The 26,932-nt window shown below is 42.8% G+C and overlaps 1 protein-coding gene across 2 annotated transcripts; it reads right to left on the bottom strand.

The window, feature by feature from the left end:
• Positions 1 to 6,287: 6,287 nt before the first annotated feature.
• On the bottom strand, positions 6,288 to 22,609 carry mamdc2a (MAM domain containing 2a). 2 transcript variants are annotated; one of them, XM_084024283.1, is made up of 14 exons: positions 22,436 to 22,609; positions 21,645 to 21,770; positions 15,699 to 15,949; positions 14,585 to 14,669; positions 14,374 to 14,508; positions 12,591 to 12,847; positions 10,761 to 10,854; positions 10,492 to 10,638; positions 9,893 to 10,158; positions 9,707 to 9,803; positions 9,315 to 9,461; positions 8,768 to 9,042; positions 8,552 to 8,636; positions 6,288 to 8,447 (listed from the first exon to the last, which is right to left on the bottom strand). In XM_084024283.1, the coding sequence occupies exons 1-14, from the start codon at positions 22,461 to 22,463 to the stop codon at positions 8,386 to 8,388; spliced, it is 2,055 nt and encodes a 684-aa protein (XP_083880409.1). In that variant the 5' UTR covers positions 22,464 to 22,609; the 3' UTR covers positions 6,288 to 8,385. The 2 variants fall into 2 exon arrangements, with proteins under 2 accessions (XP_083880409.1, XP_083880410.1); XM_084024284.1 differs by lacking the exons at positions 6,288 to 8,447; positions 8,552 to 8,636 and having other exon boundaries at positions 8,846 to 9,042; positions 9,319 to 9,461.
• Positions 22,610 to 26,932: the final 4,323 nt, after the last annotated feature.

Raw genomic sequence — 26,932 nt, 5'->3', positions numbered from 1 at the left:
ATTACTGCACAGCCAATTACTGCCGTCAGCTCCATCTAAAATATATATATTTGCTCAGCTCCTTAAAAATGAGATCAATAATAAATTTAGAAAAAACACTATTGCATTCTGCCTTTCCACCAGGGCCGTAGATAAAAGCAGTGCGGGCGTTCAGGTTGCACTGGGCCTCATGAGGGGGGGGGGGGGGGGGGGTGTAGAGAGAGTGGCCCCTTAAAAACCTGTTGGAAGGTGAAGAGACGATTAAGACACGCCCCCTTAAAATGGTCAGTTAGGTTTAGGCACAAAAATGTTGAATAAAACATCACATTTTGGGATAAAATAAGGAATCCCATAAGTTATCTCTATACAAAAGAAATGCAAAAATGAATGTAATTTTTTTCTTTTGTATTTGGTTACTTTCATTTGCATTTATTTCTTCTTTCACTTCATACTAATCCATTTTTTAAATTTACGAATACATTCTTTTATATATTCCTCTTTAAGATTGACACATTTACTTTCTTATTTTACAGATTTATCTGTATTTTGGCACTTATAACCCTTTCCACTGGTGTTTTTATGTGAGCCGTATCCAAAAGCAAAGCACTCACTTTAAATCACATAGTTACTTTCAAATGTTGTTTTAAGTGAATTACTATGATGCTATTCGTGCGTGTCTGCACTGCAGCCTAAACACCGTTTCTGGAAACCTACAATCGGCTGCCACTTACCACAGTGACCCTACAATTAAGTCTCACTGTGATGTAGCATATATCATTTGGCTGAAGCAAATCAATTACCATCAGCCGGGTCAACACCGACACGGAGATCCATTCGTTGCCATCAAACAGAGCAGTTTCAGCTTCATTTCAAAGTTTCTTCTCCGACATTAACCTGCTTGTCAGTTTTTATCCAGTTAGTTCATCTGTTACTCGCCGGCCTCGTGTGTTTTTATGAAGTTGTGTAAAAGACCAAAATGTCTGCAACTTTTGGCTGCTATATGAACGATAACAATAAGAAGAATAACACATCAGTTGGTTTAACATACAGATTTATCAGTTATTTTTCGGTTACAGCACCTCTTTCTTCTCTGAGACACACTTCTTCAGGGAGGATGAGAGGGGTGAGAGGGGGGCAGTGCTGGTGGGACGCTCAGATACTTGCGGTTCCTGACCGACCCCAGAGGTCTCATCTCATTCAGACTCATGAAGTCTCCTTCATTTATTCTTTCCTTCCTTCCGGCTTCAGACGGGAACAGACGATGAGTGTTGTTATGAAACGGGCCCTGAGACGATGCTTTGCTGTGACTATTACGTAAGAATCCATTAGCTGAGATGAGTTCATGTACAGTCACTTTTTGGATTTGTTTTAACTCGGACCATCAGCCAGGAGAACGAGGGGCAAGGTAGAGTAAGGTACTCGGTCAGCTGACGAGGAAGGAATGTTTTGTGAAACACAATACATATTTCCAGGCGTGATAGTAACGGCCAAGAAAATTCCATGTCTTTTTTTAAATTAAATTGAAAAGAAATATTACATTATTTCTCAGAAAAGGATCAGATAGAACAGCCTTAATGTGTGTGATTTGGGAAACAAGATGTCAGACAGCGATACTAGGCTGTCATGGCCGTATTGTTGAGTGGGATCAGATATCATAATCATGATCCCAGAGGGGTAAACCCACAATCTCAGAAAACCCGGATTTACACAAATGGGTTAGTTTGATGTCTGAACGTTGATTTATTTTACACATAGTATTTTAACTTGAAGGTTTGGAGCAGCCCACACACAGACACTGTGTTGTAGAACAGCGCCACCTAGTGGACATTCAGAAGACGTCACTAGAGCAGTTGTCTTACCCATCCTGGCACACCAATCTCTGAAACAAATGAAGCCTCCTCTGATCCACTCAGTGGCATTTGGAAACAACAAATAAGAAGCTTATGTGTTAGTGTGACGTATTTTAATTTCCTCGTGCTAACGTTTGCTCCTCAGGTTGGTCAACAGTGTCCATTGTGCATAACAGGACAATAGAGAAACCCCATAAACATTCAATCCAACACATGGCTTTGAGTGAATGGATTTATCGCAGTGGAGAGAAAACAAGAGGTAGACAAGGGAGAGAAAAAGCAGAGCAGATGTGAAGGTCAATAATGATCAGTGATATTGACCTACTTGGAAATGGAAACATAAAAACACAGAGCAGGCAGAGGAGGCGTGAGCATCGGGAGTCGTGTCCGGTTTTCTGCCGCAAATCAGTTCAACCAACTCAAACTGTCCTAATATAGACAATAAATAAAGAAATCATCACTTTTCTATTTCTCTTTGTTAGCTGTGTTCACGATCACCTGTTAAGAGTCTGTATGAAACAGGCAATCGAAAGGTTTTTGAGATAATGTGAGTCACTGCGACCGCGAGCATTCCTTCAGCATGCAGCCGTAACTGGCCACCCGAAATATTATGCAGCTGCAGTATGTAAGATTACCGCGGACAGAGGCAGGGATGCACTCACTCACACACACACACACACACACACGTGTCACATCATCCTCCCATTGGAGATAATAACAACAAAAGTGATATTAGACCTCCTTACTAAGGCATGAAAATAATAATAGTTAATAATAATAGTTGTGTTAAAGGCAGAGAGAGATTCTTATTTTTCACTCACACAACACAGCAGCAGTAGAAATAACCTGTTGTTTTCATTACTGGGACACAAATGGACAGAAAGTGAGCAGCGAAGTTATTTTTTCATGAGACAAACTTTTCATTCAGATTAGCCCAAACCCTCTGGAATCCAACATTGTTGATTACGGATGTTTTAATTTAAATTATCTTGAGATATTAATCATTTGTGTGAAGATTTTTTTAATAGAAACTAATGGAATGTAAAGTTGTGTCTCACAGCTCCTTTGTTTTGTTCTGTGAATCAGTGTGTCATGCATGTACGGTTCATCTGCCTCATTTATATAGCAATAGCGTCGACTCCATATATAATGATGTCACATGCTACGTGTGGTGTTCTGTATTGTGTTTTATGGTTTTCAGACACCTTACTGCTCACCTGAACCCTCCTCTTCTTCCTCTTCCACCCCTGTTTCTAATCTCTTCATAGTTGGGAGTTATCTGTGATTTGAGGAGCGGCAGCTCTTGAGACGAAGCCTCAGCCAGTTCCAGATGAAGGGTTATTGAGCGAGGTGCTGCGCCCTGAGCCATGGAGAGGCTGACCCCTCCATCCTGTCAATGATTAACCTCCAGGGATCGTCCACCAAAATCGCCGGGTGCAATCAATCGCTTCACAACTGTCACACACACTGACCACTTCCACTAATGATGGCCGGCTAATTAGTTGCTTTTCACTGCCACGGCATCAACTCTTCAATAATTTATTTAACCTTTGTTTTTTCTGAGAAGCATGACGACGGCATCCATGTGGTTCAGAAGGCCTGGTCTGGGATCAGGTTCATGCCAGCCTGGCACTGTGATAGTAGATGGGCTCGCATTGATAAAGCACCTTTCTTCACATTCACGCTAGGAACCGAACCTGTGATCAGCCCGCTCTTCCTCTGCTCCGTCCTCAATACAGTAAACAGTTGAATTAAAGGGGACATATCACGCTCATTTTCAGATTCAGATTTTGTATTTTGGGTCTCTACTTGAGCATATTTACATGCTTTAATGTTAAAAAAAAACACCTTATTTTTCCTCAAATCGTCTGCATGAGTAAACCTGTATTCACCATCAAGCTGAAACGCTCCGTTTTAGCATCTGTCCCTTTAAGGCTGCCTCCCACAACGACCCAGTTCCTCTCATTGGATTGCAAAAGTAGTTTTTAGATGGGAGGGGGGTGACCAAATCTGAATGGATGTTTAATCACATGATTTCTGATTGAGACGGCCAACAAGAAACCGACCGCAACGTGGGTTTGTGGGTCAGTCGCCATCCAGATACCCAAACTAACGTGAAAGGAGAGTTTTTTACGATATGTATCCTTTAAATCTGAATTAATCCAAGAATTAATACAGATTACTGCTTCGGCATTTTATCCTCTACAAATGATCTTGAACACAACATAAAACTAAATAACGAGAACAGGAGCACACAAGTAATATCTGCTCCACTCATACAAGACTCATTACAAAACGACTGTCGACCAAACAGAATCTTATTGATCGAATCAGATTGAAGACAGATCTCTTAATGCTCTTAAACCCTGTTAGATCCATTGTTACTGCATCACGCTGTGCAGCGGATCATCGTTCAAACATGTGAGTTTTCAGCGTGAAAGTATATTCTTGACCTTGGAGACGTCAGTATTTTGTTAAAGAAGTAAAAGAGAAATCTGAACTCACTTTTAAGGTGTCTCTCGCTGTGAGATGAGGTTGAATCTTCGAGAAAACACGATTACGTGATCTTTCCCTTTCTGCTAATTTGCTTCACAATGTTAGTTAAAATTAATAAAAGGCCACAAATGGCTATCATATGGGTTTTCAGGTAATGTGAATGTGAAAAAATTTTTTATCCTTAAATCTTAAGCTGTTACAGTCGCTTACTTTTATATAGTTTTATAAAATATTAATTCAGAAATAACAGAAAAAGAGATACAAGCCAAACCCCCAAAACCATATATACAAAACCAAATGAATAAGAATAAATTAATTTGAAGCTCATAATTTATTAGTGTAATGCCTTGTGTTGTAGACAGTGTAAGTGGGGATGTGATTGAGGTCTTTGACTGCCCCCTAGTGGCCATAAATGCTCTCTAACCTAGTGACAGAAATGATGCACAGATAATGTAAATATAATGTTAAACTGAGTCTGTGACGTCACGAGCAGCGATTAGTGAAGATGAAATAAAATATCTGGCCAATATGCTCCTCCATACTAGGACAACGTCATAGAAACTGAAGGCTGCAGACCACTGAGGTGTAGTCTCAGATGAGAGGGAGATTTAAACCATTAGAGGGCGCTCTTACCTAACAGACAGGGGGCTTAAGATGTGGGCCCAATCAGTGATCTGTTAAAGTAGAGATGAAGGTAGACAGACTGTCTGTCTGTCTGTCTATGGCAATTCATTAAATACTGTACACAATGATGAAATCTTGAGACAGTCTGTCTCTCTGACCACATTAGTGATCTCTATAAGCCCCCTGCCATGTTTCATCCATCCACCAGCCAACTGCTCATCTAACCACCTGTTCTCATCATCTACACATGTTCTCATCCACACACCTGTTCTCATCATCTACACACCTATTCTCATCATCTACACACCTGTTCTCATCATCTACACCTGTTCTCATCCACACACCTGTTCTCATCATCTACACACCTATTCTCATCATCTACAGACCTGTTCTTATCATCTTCACCTGTTCTCATCATCTACACCTGTTCTCATCTACACACCTGTTCTCATCATCTACACACCTGTTCTTATCTACACACCTGTTCTCATCATCTACACACCTGTTCTTATCTACACACCTGTTCTCATCATCTACACCTGTTCTCATCTACACACCTGTTCTTATCTACACACCTGTTCTCATCATCTACACCTGTTCTCATCATCTACACACCTGTTCTCATCATCTACACCTGTTCTCATCATCTACACCTGTTCTCATCATCTACACACCTGTTCTTATCATCTACACCTGTTCTCATCATCTACACACCTGTTCTCATCCACACACCTGTTCTCATCATCTACACACCTGTTCTCATCATCTACACCTGTTCTCATCATCTACACACCTGTTCTCATCATCTACACCTGTTCTCATCATCTACACCTGTTCTCATCATCTACACACCTGTTCTTATCATCTACACCTGTTCTCATCATCTACACACCTGTTCTCATCATCTACACCTGTTCTCATCTACACACCTGTTCTCATCATCTACACCTGTTCTCATCTACACACCTGTTCTCATCATCTACACACCTGTTCTTATCATCTTCACCTGTTCTTATCATCTACACCTGTTCTCATCATCTACACACCTGTTCTCATCATCTTCACACCTGTTCTTATCATCTACACCTGTTCTCATCATCTACAACTGTTCCCGTATCCCCACCTGTGCCTCATCCCCTCAACATTCTCAGTCTCCCTTGCACATCCATTGCTGCCATGCGCTTTATGCCTTCTGGCCTGTTTCTGTAAATCTGTTTGTATGTGTTTGTCTTTTTGGATGCTTTTCCTGGTTTTTAATAAGGCTGTCATATTTAGTGTTGTAGTTCCTTGTGACTCATCGTATAAACATTTAACTGTAAACTACTAAAAATATCATAGACGTTTTTATATTGTTGTGCAGAAGTTAACAAATTAAAGGTGATTTTGTAATGTAATATGATGTTCATCTAGTACATCCTGGTCCCATTTAGATTGTAACGTCATGGTAACCACATCCACTTCTTACACACTGTCTGTGGAGACAACACACCCAAATTATCATTTTAATGTGATGTGTATACTGGTCCCAACATGGTGGACCCAGTACTTCAGAGACAGTCACGATGAACCCACACAATACACTGTCATTGGTTATTAAGAATAAAACAGTGACAGGAACAGGAAAAACAGGATCTAGAGGTCAGTAGAGAAGCAGAAGAAGACACAGGAAATATCCTGGTCCCAGACCTGCCTACATCTCCTCATTACGTCTGTTTAACAGGCTGAGAAGTAAACACACAGTAGAACACAGAGAGTTGGATCAGATCTGGTTTCCAGCACCTCACTGAATCCACGCCTGGAAAAGATACCGTTTTACAGGATACAAAAAAAAGTGACAAGTAACGAGAAGATTGTGTCTTAAGACTGAAGCTGGACTCAAATCCTTTGTCACAGTGAACTAAACTACACAACTGTAGTAATATTCTGAGAATAGATATGTGAGATTGTACGTTGTTGCACACAGATCCCTTGATGACCTGGACCCAGTTGTAGTTTCCAACATTGGATACTATAAACAAATATATACAGAACAGAAGTAAAACAAACAAAAGTGCGATGGTGGAAGCCAAATAAGAGGATTATAGGTGTATTTTCATCCGCACGCTGATGCCGGCGGCGAGCTGCCTTCTACGTAATTTCTAGGGAAAGCTGCGGCTCATCGAGCTGCTTTGAGTTTTCAGCATTAATGTTGTGCTTTGTTTTCCTCCCACACGGACCACATGGAAGCAGTTAAGGCCCAGTGTCAATGCACCAACGTCTGCAGATGTTTGTTTATTCCCTTTTCAGATTTCCAGTTGGGAAACACGTTCAGGCTGAAACTCGACCTCCCTGAGCAGAAAACTTAAGTCTTCCATAACCTCCGGTCTCTCGAATGGAATCAACTATTTAACATCCACATTTCAACAATGTCCTGCATTGAAATCATGAGTTCCTAAGAGGATAAGGTTGACAATGTTCTCTATATTTACTTTGTCCAAAATATCTCATGAAAACCTTGAAAGAATCTGCACACAAGACTGTTGTCCAAAAATGAATAAAAACACACAAATGATCTGCAGATACACACACACACACACACACACACACACACACAGTGGTATTTTGGTACAATCCCCCATAAGCAGCATTATGTTGACTTTAGGAGTTTGACTGTGTGTGTGTGTGTGTCCCGATGAAAGGTCAGAGTCAGTAATGTGTCAGGTTTAAGCTCCGTCGCTCATAAGCATCAACTCAAAGGCAGCTGGGTACACACCTGAAGTCCAGATAACGTGAAACCTAACATTTCTAAAGACGTTAAACATGTTAGGAAATAACTGCTAAAAAATACTGGGACGAATCCAAGTGGGCCGCCGATCTGTCTAAAACCTTTTAACCGGCCGTCCGGCCTTGTCTGTGTCTGTGTGCATTAAAGTTTTCTGCATGTGTGTTCCAGTTGTAATTGTGCTGATGTCATAGGCTCCGCCTCCTCGAGCAGAGAATAATGCTTATATTTTAACCTTTGAAACCTACCTTTTTTTTTTTAATCATTCGATTTGAATGTCGGGGTTAATAACACGTCTATCTGCGGCCTGAAAATCTTATCTTAATATTATGCCAAATATATGCACAACATTGTGTGCATAGTGTCAACAGGAGCAGACTGTGGTTGTGTATAGAGAATGAGGTACAAATGTAATTGGATAATGATGTCACGAGGAGAAACCCGCGGTTCCCAGTGTGGAATCCAATCAAGAGAAGCATTGAGAAATAAAACATGAACGTTGAATTGATCTGGAACATGAGGAAAGACGGCGGTGCCGTGTGGTGGAGGTCCTGGCTGCAACAGAAGCATCGCTCTACTATATTTGGTTTAGTCTTGGTGAGTTTGTTCACACGTCTTAAAGCCCCCCAGACCAAAAACAACCCCGAGCATCTCTACGGAGACTTCCCACAGGTCTCAGTTCTCAATCTCGTTGAAATACTCGGAGAAGCCTGAGTATGGAGTGACGTCACCGGGATCTGAAAGGGAGGACGCATGACATCACAGCGTCGCTCGTACAACAACACGTGTGTTATAAAGTATTATTAGTGACAGTGAGAAACAAGCGTGTTGTTATACGAACCTTCACAGGGTCCCCTTCTGAAGCTGATGTCATCGATAGCGATATCGCTTCGTAGTGTCGGGCCCCGGACGGCTTCGAATATGATCTACAGGAAGCGCAAACTATGTGAGGTCGCCACAGAACAGTGTGGGATTTATTCTGACTTAAAGATATGATATAAATAAACAGTATGTCAAAGGTATCTGTTTTTTCCCTCAACCGTACACGTTGACGTACCTGATGTCGGACGTCACAGTGGTAGTCCACTGTTGCCCTCATCCAGCTGACGCTCTGCTCGCCGCGGCGTCTCCACAGCAACCTGTCCTGCTGTCTGCTTCCGCCGCCACCGCCGCCGCGGCGCAGCAGCACGCTCAGTATGCCGGTGCCGGAGCCGTACATGTGGTAGTAGAGGATCAGACACTGAGGGGATGAGGAGCCCCGCAGGTCAGAGGTCAGCAGGCGCGCCCTGTGACCGGGACGCATGAGGGATGCCTCGATGTACATGAAGTATCCTGGAGGAAGCACACGGACAACACGCTTAGGGGACGCTAACAGACTTCGCTGATCTCAGACCTGCAGCTGTAAAAATACAACACACAAAGATGCTGTGTAGAAAGAGAACAAAGCACTAACATCCGACAATTCCAATACTCCTGATCTCAAACAGCGGGATGATGCATTCATCCTTTACGGTTCTCATCACACACACAGAGGGCTCCGTACGACCGCCGCATGGGTTCATGACCTCTGAGTGAAGGAAACAAGGAATGAGGAAATGACTCACCCACCCCGGTAGTGTGGTCTCCTCGGGGCCCCGTGTACGAGGTGGGGGTGTATCCGCGCACTCGCAGCCAGTCAGCTTTGTCTTCTCTCTTCTCCTGGACGTAGCCGCAGACTCCGCCTTCAAAGTCACACTGGCCCGGGAGCAAGCCTGTGGAGATAGTTTTTGTGAAGTACTGTATTTTCCCCAGGGGGGCACGGTCGCCACAAACTAATACTTTTTTTTCTTTGAGCTTGTGTCCGCTTTACAATTGAGCTGCATTTTCTGGATAATTGTCAGATCTGTCTGTAGATTGTATTGTTCGGCCTAAGAAGGGAATTAAACGTTTTCGGGACTTTAAGGAGGCCTGTGGTTTATGTCGTTGACGTCAGTGTGTGTCTCAGGTAGCCCGTTACCTGCTGTCATCTGACAGTCCCCAAGGCTAACAGTGATGTCATCGATGGCTGCCAGGCCACAGTCCCAGAAGTTCTTACATATACTGACAAACACGACCTGGGAAACATAGAAAGAGACTGAATACTGCTGTTTAATCACTCAGACCTTCTCTCTAGACATACAGCAACAGCAACATTACTTCATACCTTGGTGGTCATGGGCTTCATGTAGGTGATCTCCACCTCTGTCCACACGGCCCTGTGGGTGTCAGCCAGGCTCCACACCTTCTCCTGGGCCACGTTGTTCTCATCATAGATGTACAGGAGCAGAGCGTTGTCCACTTTTCTGAATCCGTGCAGCAAGTAGTAGAACCTCAGGCAGTATTTTTGATTCCCCGGTAGAAATGGACCGTGGAGCCGACCCACGTAGCCGGGCCTCGAAGTGAACCGCGTGTTTGCTTGCAGGAAGCAGCCTGAGGAAGATGAGGAACATGATAAAAAACAAAGGTTGAAACGTTAGTTAGTTAGGGGCGACTGATATAAAATCTGATTAGAAGTCAAAACAAAATAAACAAAATACACCATGCTTCTCACTTGGTTTTATTTGATTACTTCAGGAAACATTGTATAATAGTATAGAAGATAAAGTAAGCGATGCTTTAGGGCGGGGCTACCTTGTGATTGACAGGTTGTTTTTGTCACAGTTCATTACTGAACATAAAGTATAAAGTGTTTAGAAACAAATCTCAGATGTTAATCATGACAAGCATACTTCTTGTATACAGTGTTGGAGACTGTGAGCTCACCTCCTCCGGTGGTGTGGTCTCCGATCCGGTACGCGTTCGGCTTCACCGAAACTCGGCTCCACGCCTTACTCTCGGTCCTCTCCTGGTAGTACAGACACAGCCCGTTCTCAAAGTCACAGTTGGCTATGGAGGGGTCAAAGGTCGGCTCTGCAACACAAAACCGCAGCGTCTTTAATGACGGAAGTCATTGATGTGAATAGTGTGCGTCGTTATAGCAACTGGGTTTGGATGTTATAATGTTATAATGCCCCCACCCCCCTAAAAATCACCTGTGTCAATGTGGCAGAACTCAGGAGAGAATGAGATGTCATCTATGGCCACGTATCCTCCTCTGGCGCTGTTGAAAGCCACCTCGAACACCACCTGGTAAACACACAGACATGCAGCCGTTAAAGGGTTGGGACCAGCAGTGTATGACTTCCCAAAGACTGGGTCTGGACCAGCAGGGGGTTTTAAAAGGGTCATCAAATCAATTTGCAGAATTTCTTCCATAATTCATCCATTTATTCATGTATATCTGCAGTACACCTAAGAGCCACAGGAGGGAGCGTGGATTGTATTATTCTGAGACTTGTAGCCTACTTGTAACATTGCACATTGCATCTAATATAATATTAATATTAATATTATTAAAATTAAAATAATAATAAAAGGCTAGCGTTCATTCTGTACAACTGATGAAAGGGGAAAAAACAAAGGCCTAATAGCCACCTAAATTAATTAATTTGGTAATTTTTAAAGTGTTGTACATGCGTATGTGTTTTCAACAACACGTGCATAAACAACGTTGTGATTTATCAAATGTATATATATTAAAAATGGCGCGGCCTACCTATTCAAGGAAATATATAAAGTGATGCAGTGATGGCAGTAAAAGTTGATTTTACGCTCAAATTTGTTCATCTCACGATTTGTAGATAAGACCTGAATTGGATCGCGGTGGTTCGTCATATTTAAAAAGGACTTTGGGAAATGATGACTTGGCCTCTCGTCCCACACTTGTTAAACCTGAGAACGAGCTCTGTGATGTGGTGAAAGCATGACATATATACTGATAGACGAGACAGCTGCAGAGGCGAGACGGTGACATCAGCGTTGGGTAAATTCAGGAACATGGGTGATCACTGCCCGATGGAAATGCTCTGTACGACCGAGGGGCTGACCCAGTTACTGAAGTTATGCAAGCTTTCTTTCCACAGCCACGGCAGCAGACTGTAGGAGGTTTCTCTGGCTGAGAGCACAAGGAAAGGAAAGCGTGGAGTCATCGGGAGGAATACCAATCTGACGGTGGAAAGCCACAGAGGAGAGGGAGTCTGTGAACGTCCGCTCAGTGAAGCACAGCAGGATTTTGTCTCTCCTAATATTTGGAACAAATATGATCTTTCTGTAGTGCGAGATGAAATAGACGTGAAACAAAGAGACTCGCGGCCACTACGACAATCTGAAAGGCACACTGAACTAATGTTTAGCGATATTATAAACAAGTTCATCACAAAGGAAATGAGTTAGCAGGAACTGTCTCTCTCAGACCAACTAAGCAGAACCAGCTGCTGGAGGCTCCGAGTAATAAACTCATTCACGGTTACAGTCTTAAGCTGCTGGAATGAGAGAGAGGAGAAAGGAGGGTTACTAGAGGGTTATTAACTGGCAGACGTTAAAGTTTGTTGCTTGATCGGCTATGATGACAACCGTCATCAGCACTTTTACTCAGCAATAGTTCATGTTGGTTCTGGGGAGACCTGGTGGTCTATTACTGCTGGAAGATTACCAAATCAATCCTTAAACTGCTTTCAAAGAACCAAACATAGCTGGATACGAATAAACATGGTTATTTTAGCCTGATAATGTCATATTAGCCTGAATTGGCCAGAACGCGCCGATTGATGTGGGAATGAGGATGGGCTGCAAACCCCTGCTTATTGGCTGGGGGGTTACACCCTCACGTTGGGGTCCAAGTGGTCTTTGCTGACGGCCAGAAGAGTCCCGAACACAGCAAAAACCCATGCAGGCATTTCCCACAGCAGACCACTGTTTTTTTTTATATTTTTTAAATTATAGGTCTACTTACTATAACTGTGAATGCTAGCTCCAGTACTGACCTCCAGGGGGTGCGGGGCCTTGATATCAATGCTGACCAGAGTCCAGCCAGCGGTAGCATACACCCCCGGCCTCCAGATCTCCTCGTAGTGGCCCAGCTGGTCTCTGGTGAAAACTGAAAAAATGTTTCCCCTCTCCTGGTCTCTTTGGTAATAGAAGGACAGGCAGCCGGCGATGGGCACTGTGGTCAGGGGCGAGGTCAGCTTGGCGACTTCCTGGAAGTGCTTGGCGTACACAGAGTCCACGTACATGAAGTGACCTGGAGCGGTGGAGGATGTTAATGAGTGGAAAACACACGGTTACTGTTATTAACAGGCTGTATAAGATACTGTGTGATTGTTTTACAAGTAGCCATATATTTACTAATGGATTATTATGCTGACTCTATACATGTTTTGTTTCAGGATTGCAATGAGCGCTGACTATGTCGTTGCTTTTAAACACACAGTATAAAACAGAGATGGACAACCACGAGGTCTAAACCTGCAGCTTTTCGTCCTCGAAACATAAAAGTGTAGTTTATTTGGCCAGAATGCCTTCCTGATGACAGATTCTGGCTCCAGAACCATCATGCCATGTAAACTACGAAGCCTTTATAAGCAGCTGGATCCTGGATGTATTAAACTTGTACACCATGAACTTTTGAGATTTTGAACTTTATTATCCACATAGATCGGGTCGTGATTTGGAATTTCAATGGGATTTTTTTCATTTTTATCCATATATCTTGTCCATGGGGCTGCATGCTTGTATGGTGATTAGCACTGAAGGATCGGGTTCAGATCAGGACTCAAGTTCATCCTGTGAGTTTGCATGTTTCTCCCCGTGTTGACGTGGAGCGATGTGATCTTACCAACTGTGATCTGATGAGAAAACAGCAGGAACTTGGCAGCAAATGAGTGTGATACTTGAGATTTTGGGTACATTATTTACTTTAATTTTAACTGTCCTATTAACTATTAGGCATATAGTTCATGATTTGTGTCAAGCACACATTAGCACATATTTGGTTGTTGCCCAGCAACAATAAAAAAAAAAACACTGTCTGAATGGGCAACAAAATGGCAGCGCGTTGAGCCCATGTTTCCCACCTAACAAGCAGCTCTGTGTGAACAGGAAGGCTACAGCTTCCTGTTCTGCTCAATTTGTGGGCAAGTTTCGTTCACAAAATTGTTACCTAAGAGTTTAAACAACAAACTTTACATCCTGTGGACAGAAACAGAACCGACAGTGCTGCAGTGTTGTCGTGATATTATGGGATACGTTGAGGAAGAAACTGACTACAGTGTCCTCACATGGTCGGACTGTGACGGGCGTGAAGAAGGAATGAGGTTAAAAGTCCAAGAAGTTTGTCCTGAAGATGGAGGACAGAATACATGGATTATACAGGGGGTGATGTTACACCGTCGGGCGTTATCATGGAGGACAGAAATCTGTGTAAATAAGTTTGCAGAATCAACCCATGCAGGTGCACCGTTACGCCACAGCCATTAGCTGAAAGATTGGCCTCAAAATTGTTCCCAGGTTTCCTTTAATCATGAGCAAAATGACGGCCGCGGCTGCCCGGCCTGTCAGACCTCAGTGTCGTCCAGCACAATAATAACCAGTTGGGCGCTGCAGACGTAAACAGCTGACCACACTGGTGACACAAGGAAGCTGTATATTTAACTTTATTTTGGCAAAAAAATGTGTTTGGAGAGTTGATCATGGAAACAGGCGGAGGAGACGTGGATTCTGCTGTAATGGTTTGACTGTGTGTGTGTGTGTGTGTGTGTGTGTGTGTACCTCTCTGGTTATGGTTGGTGTGGTTTACCAGATTGGACTCTGGTTCTTGAGCAACACTCCCCCCGACGTACCAGTTGACGTTGGGGTTCCAGCTGTTCCCGTAGCCACACAGGTGATGCTCCTCAAAGTTACACTCTGGTAACAGCAGAGACATCAGTCAGTCTCATGTATTTTTGCATGAGGTCAAAGGTGAAACGTACAACACACTGACCGATACAGTAACCAGGAACGATGTGAATTTCAAAGATGGCGACGCTGTTCCCCGATCCGCGTTCAGGTCGACCATCCAGCAAAATCTGTGGAAGGAAGAAAAGTAATTATTATTATTATTACTCGTGCACTAATGTGGAGGCAGCACTTTATTGTTGGTTCAGTAAGTTGTCATGTATTTGAGGGTTAGGCGGCAGCCATAGTTCACAGTTCATAGCATAGCATAACAGTGCATTGGAGCAGACCAAATACTAATCCTAGCTATAAACACTGCTTTGCAGCCATACTTGAGTAATTTAAGATAACATTCAGCCTTTTAATGTTTGCCATACAGCATTACTTTAAGTACCATGAAACAATTCTGTTTTCCTCTCATAAATCAACACGGAAACAACCTCCTAACCTCCATTTCAGAGGGTGAAGTTCTACCATTTGTTCTCTCTCCAGTTCTCTCTCTCCATCTCTTCTTCCCGAGGAAGAAGAGATGGAGGTTCGTGCTCTGGTTGACAATAAGGCAGTTAAATTTAGAAAGAGGCTTAGATGACATCATTGCTTCTTTTATAGAACTTGGCAGCCTTGGCCTCAACCCCGGTCTGTATTTAAGGAGGGTTAGCTTTCTTTAAATTTAGGTTAGCGAGCAGAACTTTATTTATATAACATTCATTCGCCTTCACACCACAAACGAACCGTCGCCCCCGAGATATGCCGGCGTTGGCGGATGATCTCACATTAACATTTGGTGCCATTGGCTATGTATGTATGTATGTATGTATGTATGTACAAAACCTATAAACTATTTAAACCCATTACATGAAATTAATGATAATCATATTTTTTTTGTCAGATAATCATGATTGTTGCATTATATGTACCGGTATGCTGTCTTATTTACAAATCTGTATTAGACCATGTGAAGAGACAATCCAATGGTGTGTGTGTGTGTGTGTGTGTGTGTGTGTGTGTGTACGTATCAGAGACATTGATACGGTAACAGGTGCATTGATCCGGAGGGATGAAAATGATCATGATTGGACAAAGGAAAACTACAGCTGATATTCGGAAAGAGCAACAAAAAAATCCACCTAACAGGGATCATTTGTATGAAACTAATATACCTGGTAGGGGATCGTGGTGTTGGGCAAGTCCACACTCGCTATAAGCCAGCTGTCGGAGGATTTGTTGGCGGTCCAGAACTGGTAGTCAAAGTTGTCCCCATCTGGTCTGACGTGGAGCTGCAGGGAACCCTGACCAGTGATCTGGTAGACCAGCCTCACACAGCTCCAGTCCTGCTGGTCCAGAAGTGGACTGACGAGCACCGCCTGCTCCTGGTCATTCAGGAAGGCTGAGTCCACCGTTATCAAATGTCCTACAATCACAACACCGAGATATCATAGTCATGTTCAGTGAGGCCGACAGCTGCCATGGTTACGGATAACTAAAGGGGAGTGTATTTATATATTCATATTTTGTTGATATATAGGTAACTCTGTGACAGTTTAGTTTGTGTTCCTTTAGCAGATGAAAACATAATTGCCAGACTTCTGGCTCAGAGTACGAAAAAAACGAATATTGAGAAAATAATAGCTTTATTCAAATTCCATACATTTTGGAGACACTACAGGTGAAATGGTAAAACATGATATCAGCATAAAGTAATTATGATCATGCTATCATATTAAGAAGCATATTAGTATCGACTGGAACAATGAAATCGAGTTTCTGTCTCCCCCTTCATGCCACAGCTGAGAGCCTTCACCCATCCAGCAGGTCTGGGAGAGCCGAGAGGCAGCTTAATGGATACAAACCGTGTTTATGGAAAAGCTGATTTAAGTGCCATCACTTCTAAATCTGGTTGGGGGGGGGGGGGGTTACAGTTGTTTCTGAGATCCCTTATTTGGACTCAAATGGAGTTCGACGAGAATCTTACTCGCAGGAGAAGTCTTTGGGCAGTGATTTGCTCGGTAGAAAGGACAGGGAAGATGTCCAACATGTTCTAATGTGTGCAGAAGAGACGAGTTGGGAGAGACGTGTGCTTTATACCAACAGATTCTGCAAACCATGCAGTGTGGTTTAAACAGACGTGCAGCCTTTTGTTTTGACCAGTTCTGGTGTTTTGAATGTGCTGTATGAGTGACTCATCCACACTTGGAAGGTGTGCTGGCTCCATGTTATCAAGTTTACACGAGTGACACAGCAGGCTAACAGATTTTCATTCTGCACAGATATGAATGGAACAACCGTTCCAAATAAATGGGTTGTTGAGCCCTCTCTGCTAACACTCATCAGCAAACTAACTGGGCACTCCTCAGTTCCAATGTCAAGTATCATTCACTGCATGGACACAATATGGCTCATTGTTTTCATGAAAATGAGAGAGGAGAGGTGGAGACGAGGGGGGAGGCGGAGAGAGAGGGAGAAGGGGAGAGGATGAAAGGAGTCAGAAACGGGCCATTAAAAGCTCTAAACAGTCCGGAGAGAGGGATGGGGGGTGAGGGGGGGGGATACTGGTGGTGGTCTGAGTCCCTGACAGCTCCACCTCTCTCCATCCATCCCTGTCATTCTGTTTATCCCGTTCCAGCGAAGCCTCCAGTCTTTGTCTCTGAAGTCTCCCTTTAGTGAATATAATCACCCAGAATATCCATCCTGCTTTTGACCACAAATTCTGCATTGGATTCTTTTTTTGGTGACGCCTCCTGCAGCTCAGGCCCACATTGCCATGGCAACCAAACAAAAAAACACCACCGTGGTCCCGTCTCCTTTTTTTATGAGCCTATTTATTGCCACAGCGGAGGCAGTCTTGCACCGTCTCCGAGGCCCGGCTGGTGGCTGCAGCTCATTCCATCCTGTCTGGTTGGCGGTTCGCTGCTCACCACGCTGCAGCTTCTGTTTTGGGGCAGCGCTCGGTTTTCAGTGTCACGGGGGGGATTCGCAGCACATGAGTGGGAACACACTGAGAGCTAAAGGCCCGGAGAAAGAGAGAGGTGGCACACACTATTTACATTACATTAAACAGTGGGAACATAAACTGTCTGACAGATTATCATAAACAAGAGAGAGCTGCCTCGGGACGCTCACAACGGAGCTGCTGCTGGAAAACAACAGAAAAGGGAGTTGACCAGAATGTTTTGGCACGAGGGAATTTGGCAACTCACTTCCATCATACAGGCAACAGAAGTCGGCACAATGGTGCAGCTTTTTAAAATTGTATTCAATCAACTCTGCGGCGTAATCGCATCGTGGTTTCAAGGCACATCAACTTTAATTGCCTATAGTTTTCATTCCAATTCAGAATTCTTTTTTTTTTTCTAAATCAGAGATGTGATGACGCAATTAGGACAAACTGTTAAGATCCAATGCATTCTCACATAATGCATCTTGGTCAGAGCTCCAAAGCTTCTAATGATTATCTACATGTCAGTCAATGTCCCGTTTTGTACTGTAGCTGCAGTATTTGGCATGTTGGCAGTGTGACCAGGTTGGAAGATCACTGTGGGGGGGGGGGGGGGGAGTTTAAAGGGAGTTTAAATTTGAATTAGAAAAAGTTGTTCTTCATAAAACAAAATGATAATACTATGAAATACTATGAAAATACTATGAAAATAAAGTAAAGTAAAATTGCAACATTAATATAATAAAGACTAAAATTCTAAAATAAAAATGCTACAAAAGTTTTCAGAAAAAAAGTATGGGATCAAAGTTATAATTTTATGAGAAAAGTATTGAATATTTCAAGAATAGAAGTCAGTGTATAGTTTAGATGTATGAACGAGCACAAAGGCAGAATTCTTTCCCTGCAGCACTTAATGCACCAACTCAGCTTTTACAGATGTGCTCTGCCTCTCCAGCTTTAACGTGCTTCCACTTTACAACAACTGGTATCGTGTTGCTGTTGTCTCTCAACCAAACATGGTCAAACTGTTGCATAGCCACCTGGTTCCCGCCGGGCAGCTCTGAGTGTGGAAACACATCCACCCTGTAATAACTTGGTCTGTTTGACCCATTTAAAGAGTCTCTGTGCCGCCACGCTGCAGCTCACTAATAACAGAGTAGTGAAGGCTACACTTGTCGTATTAAATATAACTGCACTGATATCATTTAACATTTTTTCAAAAGCAAAAACCTGCTCTACAAACTGGAATGGCAAAGTATCTGCTGCAAAAATATATTTTTTTTTAAACTGGGATGATGCCAATCTCTTCTACTTTAATGATCTTAAAGATAATGTGAGTAAGACTTCCTGCACATTTCAAAATAAAAGCTCACTGAGTAAGGTACACATTGTACCCGCTGATCCAGTCAGGAGTGATATCTGTTTGGCCGTAGACATTTTATTTTTATTTTTAGTTAATATATTGTGTTTTTTCAAAAAAGTCCTGATTTAATGTGATCTGTCACAGTAGAACTGTTAAATACTTGTCCAAAGTACGTCTGTGTCAGATTTCAAGACTTTAGACCAATGAGAATACACACACACACACACAAATCCAAAGTCCAGTGACAACCACTCAGCCACAGCAACTTTCTTTTTCTAATGAAATCAGAAAACTGGGACAAACAACCAGTGAGATCCTGAATATGATGACATGTTTGGCATTGCTCGAATGAGAATCTGACAACAGCACAGAGGAGAAGCTTATGAAGCTTAGAGACCTATAAAAACTATTTATATCCCTTGTAAACACACAATATTCTAATAGTGAGTATTGCATTGTGTGATCACTTTAACTCCAACAAGCATCAGAGAACTCAGCTGTATGGAGTCTGTGGTCGACGTCCTTCTCTAGTCCAGCATACGTGACGTTCCACTCATCGTTTATAATTAGTGGTCTTGCAAATGTCATTTTGAATGGTGAGAGACAGTGAGGCACCCCATGAAAATCCAGCTGGTAACAATGGTCATTGGGAATCTATCTACACCGACCTCAGTACAGTCAGTGCAGGACCGTCTCATTCCCAACTTGAATTAAAACGTCAGATAGGTACGAGGAAGCCAATCCATGGAGAGCGTCATAGATATGTCTTGAATTGAACTCTGAAGATGCACGGAAACCAGTTGACGGAGGTGAATGCCGGGGACTGAGACTCAGACTGACCGACTCCAGAGTTTCAGGAGTCAACACAAGTGGTAACAAGGTATGAGTTTGCAAATATACTTTATTAATCTCGTAGCTTATTGAACAAATAGAAACAAGTTTAACTTTATCTCATACAATCACAATTTCACACTCACTATCATCATGACCAAAGGTCAAACAAAAGCTCTCATCAATACCGCTCAATGTATTTAAAGAGGGATTATCACTATCGTTCAAAAACATGTTATGAGCTTTGTCTCACACCTCATCTACCAAATTCACCACAGCGAACCAGTGGCAGTCTGCCACTCCACAGGCCCCACCCCAACCGTCATGTGATACCGAAGAGGCGCGTTACTACAAGTTTAACTACACTACTTCTGTACTGAGCAATAAAATGAACAAAATGAGGAAAAAATGCTGGTGTCCCCCCATAGAATGACGTTTCCGTGATAAGTCCAGCGGTAAATGTGATGTGATGGCACCATCTCTACAAAAAACTCAAGAAGGAAATCCTCAACTGGAGAAAAAAAAAAAAAACCCTGGTCATGTTTTATTACACATCTCAGTGAGTCTTAACTGACTCAAACACAAAAAATACACACATGTACACTCAGCATGGTGCTGTGGGAATAAAAGCCATATGTGGTTATGTTGCTCAAGAGTTTCCAACCTGGGGTCAGATCCCCCACAAGTGGTCTCCAGATGAGTTACAGAATAATTATAATACAGGAAAATAAAAGCAACCCCAGATTTCTTTGTCAGCGCTGGAGCCGGGCTGACAAAGAGTCACAGCTCTACTGGATTCCTACAGACCTGAGTTGTAATGAACTTCTTTAGTGACCACTTCCTGCCTTAAATCAGCACCACCTCAAACCGGGGAATCTTAGAAATAGCAGTAAAACCTGAAATATACTTAGACTTCTTTTCTCCAAACAACCTTCACCAACTAACATCAAAGATCTTCTTCATCTAAAACATCAGCCTGTCTCCTAGACCCCATACCAACTAACAAGTTTCACAGTTAGTCAGCACATCCTTATTCGATATGATCAATGTGTCCTTAATAGCAGTTGTGATTAAACCTCTTCTTAAAAAGCCTTTTAGAAAACTACAGGCTTACATGAAACCTTCCCATTCTCTCTAAGATCCCTGAGAAAGTAGTTGCCAATCAGCTGTGTGACTTTTTAAATAATTAAACTTTTTTATCTTTGACAGCACTTATAGTAAGGGCTGGCTCAGGGTCCCCTGGGACCAGCCCTTAGTTATGCTTCTATAGGCAGAGACTGGATACACTGAGTCTCTCTCACACACACACTCTCTCTGTTAAATCTGTGAAGGTTGTTTTTTCTCACCACTGTCACTCGCTCTGATGTTGGGACTTTGAAATACATTGACTTTAAATAATTACGAACGTGTTCTCATCGTGACTTATTTCCTTCCTTCATCTCATCTGGTACCAGAAGCTAACTGCGATTAATCTTCTGTATGTTTCTGGGAAACTCTACAGTGTGATCATTTGGAGTTTAGCCAACGTCCAATTATGATGAGCAATATTTTTCTGTTGTAAGCAAGAGTCAGCGTCTTTGTGGTGAGACTCATTAGAGTACAAAGAACAAAGGATTTCATTGTCAACGACTGCTTCGCTGACAGTTTTCTGCAAATGACGAATAGAGTACTTTGAACTTTGAGGTTAGAGCCTCAAATTACTTGTGGTTACTTTTCACCAGTTTCTTTTTTGTTGTTTTTAACCTCATTTTGCCTTCATTGCCCATATTACCATTAAACACTCTAAATATCAACAATTGACTGACTTTCGGTGGCTAAACTGTTACTTTTCACTTTTCTCGACATATCTACCTGGTTACAGCATATTTGTCGCCCGGCCAGTTTCCATCATGGTAGCTTAGATTTAAATGAGTGGGAGTGAAGTGTACTGTGCGTGTTTATTTCTGTCAATAAACAGAGCTTACAATGACAACGTACCTTCTTCGTTCATGTTCCAGCTTCCATATTCTGGGTCTGATTTGTAGCGACAGGTGCCCAGCTCAAAGTTGCAGGAGCCCGGCAGCAGCTCCTGATGTGCCCTGAGGAACCCCCACAGGAACAACACTGCAAGAAGAGAACAAGCCAAGCATCTCAGCACGCTGCTGAGTGACATCTCTGCTTTCACACACATTTGTTTATTATTATATGTAAGTTTATTATTTTATTATTATTAATGAGGCATCATCTTGTTAAATAAGTGGTATTTTTTACATTCTCAGAACAGATATATGAACATTGGATGAAGCCAGGTTCAAAATTCTTGTTTCCTCCTGTTGACATATTAAAGTCAAAGGTTTTTACTGCAGGAACATTAAATATGTCTTTGTATGACTGTATAAATCAGAAAAATACCATCAGTGGCCATACAAAGCAGTGAAACTGGAGACTTTGTTGTATGAAAGTGGAGAAGATGAGAAAGAGATGTATTGTAACATTCACTACACATGCAGCACACTACAGGTGAATAAGGTTTGAAATAATAAAATGAGTAGCCTAAATAAATATCATCAGGTAACGTCCCCAATAGATCATTAACATTAAACGTGTATTTTGGATGTTTTTCCTAGTCTGAAGAAGCAAAACAGACAAAAATCTCAAAACTGACGCTTAATGAAAAAACGACGTTGTTTGCCCGTAGTGCCTATCAAACATAGGAGGTTAGAAGACCAAGTTTAGGAGGATTGTGGATCAACTTTCTGCACGTTTGCCCCAAAGTGAGCTGGATTTACCGTGGAGAGCGAGGCGGACGTTGCTCATCTTATCCGCGGTGAGTGTGAGGAGATCTCGCTGCAGCTTCACGCTCCTCCCGTTAAATCCGCAATCCGGTGGATGCACGGATGAATGGATGAATAGATGAATGGATGAATAGATGAATGGACGCGCAGCGCTTCTCGCCTGCTGGTGCTGCTCTGCACACTGATGATGATGGAACCAGGGCCGGACCCACGCTGATTCAATCAGGGGGTGCTGGGTAATTCCCCCGCCCCCTCCCAGGAACCCCCGCCCCCTACCAAACAGATGTCTCACTCAAATAAGAGTCACAAATGTTGTAAAAGTAAAAGTAAATCCGTATGTCCAAACAAGTTGCAGTTGTGTAGGGCTTTGCAAAAGTCTTTTTTTAATAAAGAGGAACAATAATGACTTTTATTTGGTACGAATTAACTCACAGGAAATGCAATGTGAGGGAGGGAGGATCAATCAAAATGCCATAATCATTAATGCTGATGTTATCAGACTGCAGCTGCAATAAACCAGACATTTTTTAAAACAGATTGATATATCACAACTTCCTTTTATCTATGTGTTATTGACATCATATACACATGTTGAACACTTCATAAATTAGAGTAAATAAATAAATGTAGGTGGAGTTAACCGGCTTTCTAATTATTTTAGTTTTCCTCTCATCAGTTAAACAAACTGTGTCAGCACTAGAACAACTTTCATGCTCCCTCGTGTGGCTTCAAAGGTGTACTGCGCAATAAATAAAAGCCTATTCAGCAAATAAGTCAGGCAACACCTAATAAAATCTCATGCAACCCACCTGCAGCTGTGGCCTACGTGATCATGAAAGTCAGTCAGTGAATTTTATATTGAAATATGAAAAATAACACTTGAGTTTTCCATCAGAGAAATTTACATCACAATTCAAATGAAGCCCCGACCTTCTCAAATATTGCACCAAAATGACAGTTTTATTCACACGTGGTACATAATACACATTTTAAACATGAAAAACAATGAAGACATGATGAACTCAACAATGCATACTATCTTCATCAACCCAGACAGTGTAAAATACATATTTTTACCCCTGAAGGGTTTTTGCAAAATGAAATATATGTTTTTTCTTTTTTTATTCCTCTGCGCTGACAACATCTATCCGTCCGAACGTCTGTCCATCCGTCTGACTTGTGAAGTCGCTGTCTCAGGAGCACCTAAACTCAAGGATGAGCTGATGGGATTTTGGAGGTCAAAGGTCACATGACCTTACGGCCGACCCTGAACTGCAACTTGTACATTAAACGTGTGTTTTTAATAGTACTCAAATCTTCAGTATACTTGCTTTTTTCCTACTCATCTGAAAATGCCTAAAATCAGTTATCATTCAATAAGGAAGGATGCTTGTTCCTCCCTCTCATTCACTACAGAGTTCAAAGGTCAAATGACAAAACATGATCCTTCCAGGAAAATTACCAAACAAAAATATATTTTTAAAGGACAGGATGAAAGATCATCCTCACAAATGCATCACAAAGTTATTAATCAGCAGCTCATGGTTGAAAAATACAAGCGTTCACATGAAATCAGCACAGAAGATAAAGATGCTCTCTTGACTCTTGCTGTTACCGCGCCCTCTTGTGGTTGAAACATATGACATTCATCCAGCTCCATCAGCCTGAGAAGAGGCCTTCCATGAATCTTAACATGAATGCCATACGTGAGGGGTCATGGAGTATCTATTGATGTCTGATGAGTTCACACTTTGGCTCCTCACTAGATCTGAACTTCTATAAGGAGGTTTCTGAGTGAGGAGAATGAGGTCTCTTTGTGGCCCGAGGACTCTCAGGGAGTGAAGAGTCAACAGGGAAAATGTTTGCTTTAGCATGGTCTAAGTTGGTGCAATTAGTTTTGATTTCCAACTTATCTACTAAACATACTTAGAGAATAGTTTTGGGAAATGTACATTTTAGCATCGCTTGTTACAAAGAAAACTCCTAGCTTTGTCTGAACGTAATCCATACAAAAATGTTTAATCCATACATAAAGGGAAGTGAAAGAATGTCTCATTGGACTTCACTGTGACGTTGCCAGGCAACCAACTGATACTTCAAGAAGTGACCGTGCCAACCACAAAGTAGTCCAGCAGTCATTTTTATACTTTTTTGTACAGATTTAACAAATAAAAGAAAATATTTCCAAAAGATATGTAAAAATTCCTTAAAAGTTACAGTGTTAACATTTATATATAGTCCATGTAGCCAAGTCAACGTCCAAAGACATTTAGGCCATGGTTACACGTAGCAGGGTATTTAGAGAAACGAATATCGCCCCCCCCCCCCCCCCCCCCCCCGTTTTCAAAAATAACATTGTGCACAAAACATCGTTCAACCCGCATAAATCCGCCGTCGAGCGCCATTATAACAATGCAAAACCTATGGGCGGCAGTGTAGAGAGAAGGATAAAGCCATGCAAGCCAATCAGAATCCTCAGAATCAACGACAACACATAACCGGCGTTAACCCGAAATCTCCACTTTGGCCGGAGTTTTTAGAAATAATAGTTTTCTGTGAAAATATCTGCGTTTTCCCTTCATGTAAACGGCACCTTAATGTGAGGTTAATTCATGGCAACGCCTCGACCCTCCTCGCCAGCAGCTGCCCTCAATCACCAATCGATTAGCACAATTGGGAGGATCCTTTATATGGAGTGCTCAGACAACACAGAAGCATACTAGCAAATTGGCTGTCAACAAAATGGCTGTGCCTCATGGATTGTTGAGGTAAGTTATCAAAGGTTGCCTCTTCATTGTTCTGACTCATCTTGGTTAACTTAACACTAGTTGTGTTTGCAGGGTGTCTATGATTTCATGCCTGTTGATCAGCAGTGTAACCTGTCTCCCTGCACCGAAAGGTAATGTTAATAGTCCAAATAATGGAGCAATATTGCGTTTATTGTCTCACAATACACATTCAAAACAGAACTGACACATGTTCCATCTCTCCAGATCATGGCTCACCAGGCAATCATGCACCAAGTGACTCTGTGGGCTTGCCGTCAACTTCTGCCCCTGGCTTCCCGACTGGTGGCAGGCTGGACAGTATTGCCTCTTTTTCCAGTAGCTTTGGTAATTTGTTGCCATTCCTTACTGCTCAGAACAAGCCAGACTCTGTAGGTTTGGGTGATAAATTCTCTGGTCCCCAGGCGATGGGCTCTATTAACAATGCTGGTGTATCTGAAGAAGGGTACTATGCCCCAGCAGGTGACTATAGAAGTCTAGCATCCACTGGGTATGGCGACATCACATATGGTAACGCAGGTGTAGGCACTGGAATGGGCTCTGATAGCTTCTCTGGTCCCCAAGCAACTGGATCTATTAAAAATGCTGGTGCGTCTAATGCTGCTCCATCCAAAGAAGGGTACGACGCGCAAACGGGTGGCTATGGCAGCCTAGCATTGAGTGGGAATGATGTTTGGTATGGCAACAGTGGATATGGTAATGCAGATTTTGGTTCTGGACTAGGCACTGCAGGTTCAGTTGGTAGCTTCTCTGCTCCCCAGGTGACGGGCTCTACTAACGAAGGCAGTGTGTCCAATGCTGGTGTGTCCAATGCTGGTGGCGCCAAAGGAGGGTACTATGCCCCAACAGGAGCCCATGGTGGCCTAGCATTCACTGGTTATGGCAGCAGTGGATATGGTAATGCAGGTGGTGGAACTGGACTGGGTTCTGTAGGTTCAGTTGGTAGCTTCTCTGTTCCCTATGCAACAGCCTTTACTGACCAAGGCGGTGCGTCCAATGCTGGTGCCTCCAATGCTGGTGCTTCCAAAGTCGGGTACTATGCTCCAACAGGAGCCCATGGTAGCCTAGCATTCACTGGTTATGGCAGCAGTGGATATGGTAATGCAGGTAGTGGATATGGTAATGCAGGTGGTGGCAGTGGACTGGGCTCTGTAGGTTCAGTTGGTAGCTTCTCTGCTCCCCAGGTGACTGGCTCTACTAACAATGCTGGTGCCTCCAATGCTGGTGCCTCCAAAGGAGGGTCCTATGCTCCAACAGGAGCCCATGGTAGCCTAGCATTCACTGGTTATGGCAGCAGTGGATATGGTAATGCAGGTAGTGGATATGGTAATGCAGGTGGTGGCACTGGACTGGGCTCTGTAGGTTCAGTTGGTAGCTTCTCTGCTCCCCAGGTGACTGGCTCTACTAACAATGCTGGTGCCTCCAATGCTGGTGCCTCCAAAGGAGGGTCCTATGCTCCAACAGGAGCCCATGGTAGCCTAGCATTCACTGGTTATGGCAGCAGTGGATATGGTAATGCAGGTAGTGGATATGGTAATGCAGGTAGTGGATATGGTAATGCAGGTGGTGGCACTGGACTGGGCTCTGTAGGTTCAGTTGGTAGCTTCTCTGCTCCCCAGGTGACTGGCTCTACTAACAATGCTGGTGCCTCCAAAGGAGGGTCCTATGCTCCAACAGGAGCCCATGGTAGCCTAGCATTCACTGG

The sequence above is a fragment of the Eutrigla gurnardus genome (assembly GCF_963514095.1).
Source record: "Eutrigla gurnardus genome assembly, chromosome: 13".
NCBI lineage: Eukaryota > Metazoa > Chordata > Actinopteri > Perciformes > Triglidae > Eutrigla > Eutrigla gurnardus.
The sequence above is the reverse complement of the archived record's forward strand: the minus strand, read 5'-3'. Positions and strand labels throughout refer to the sequence as shown.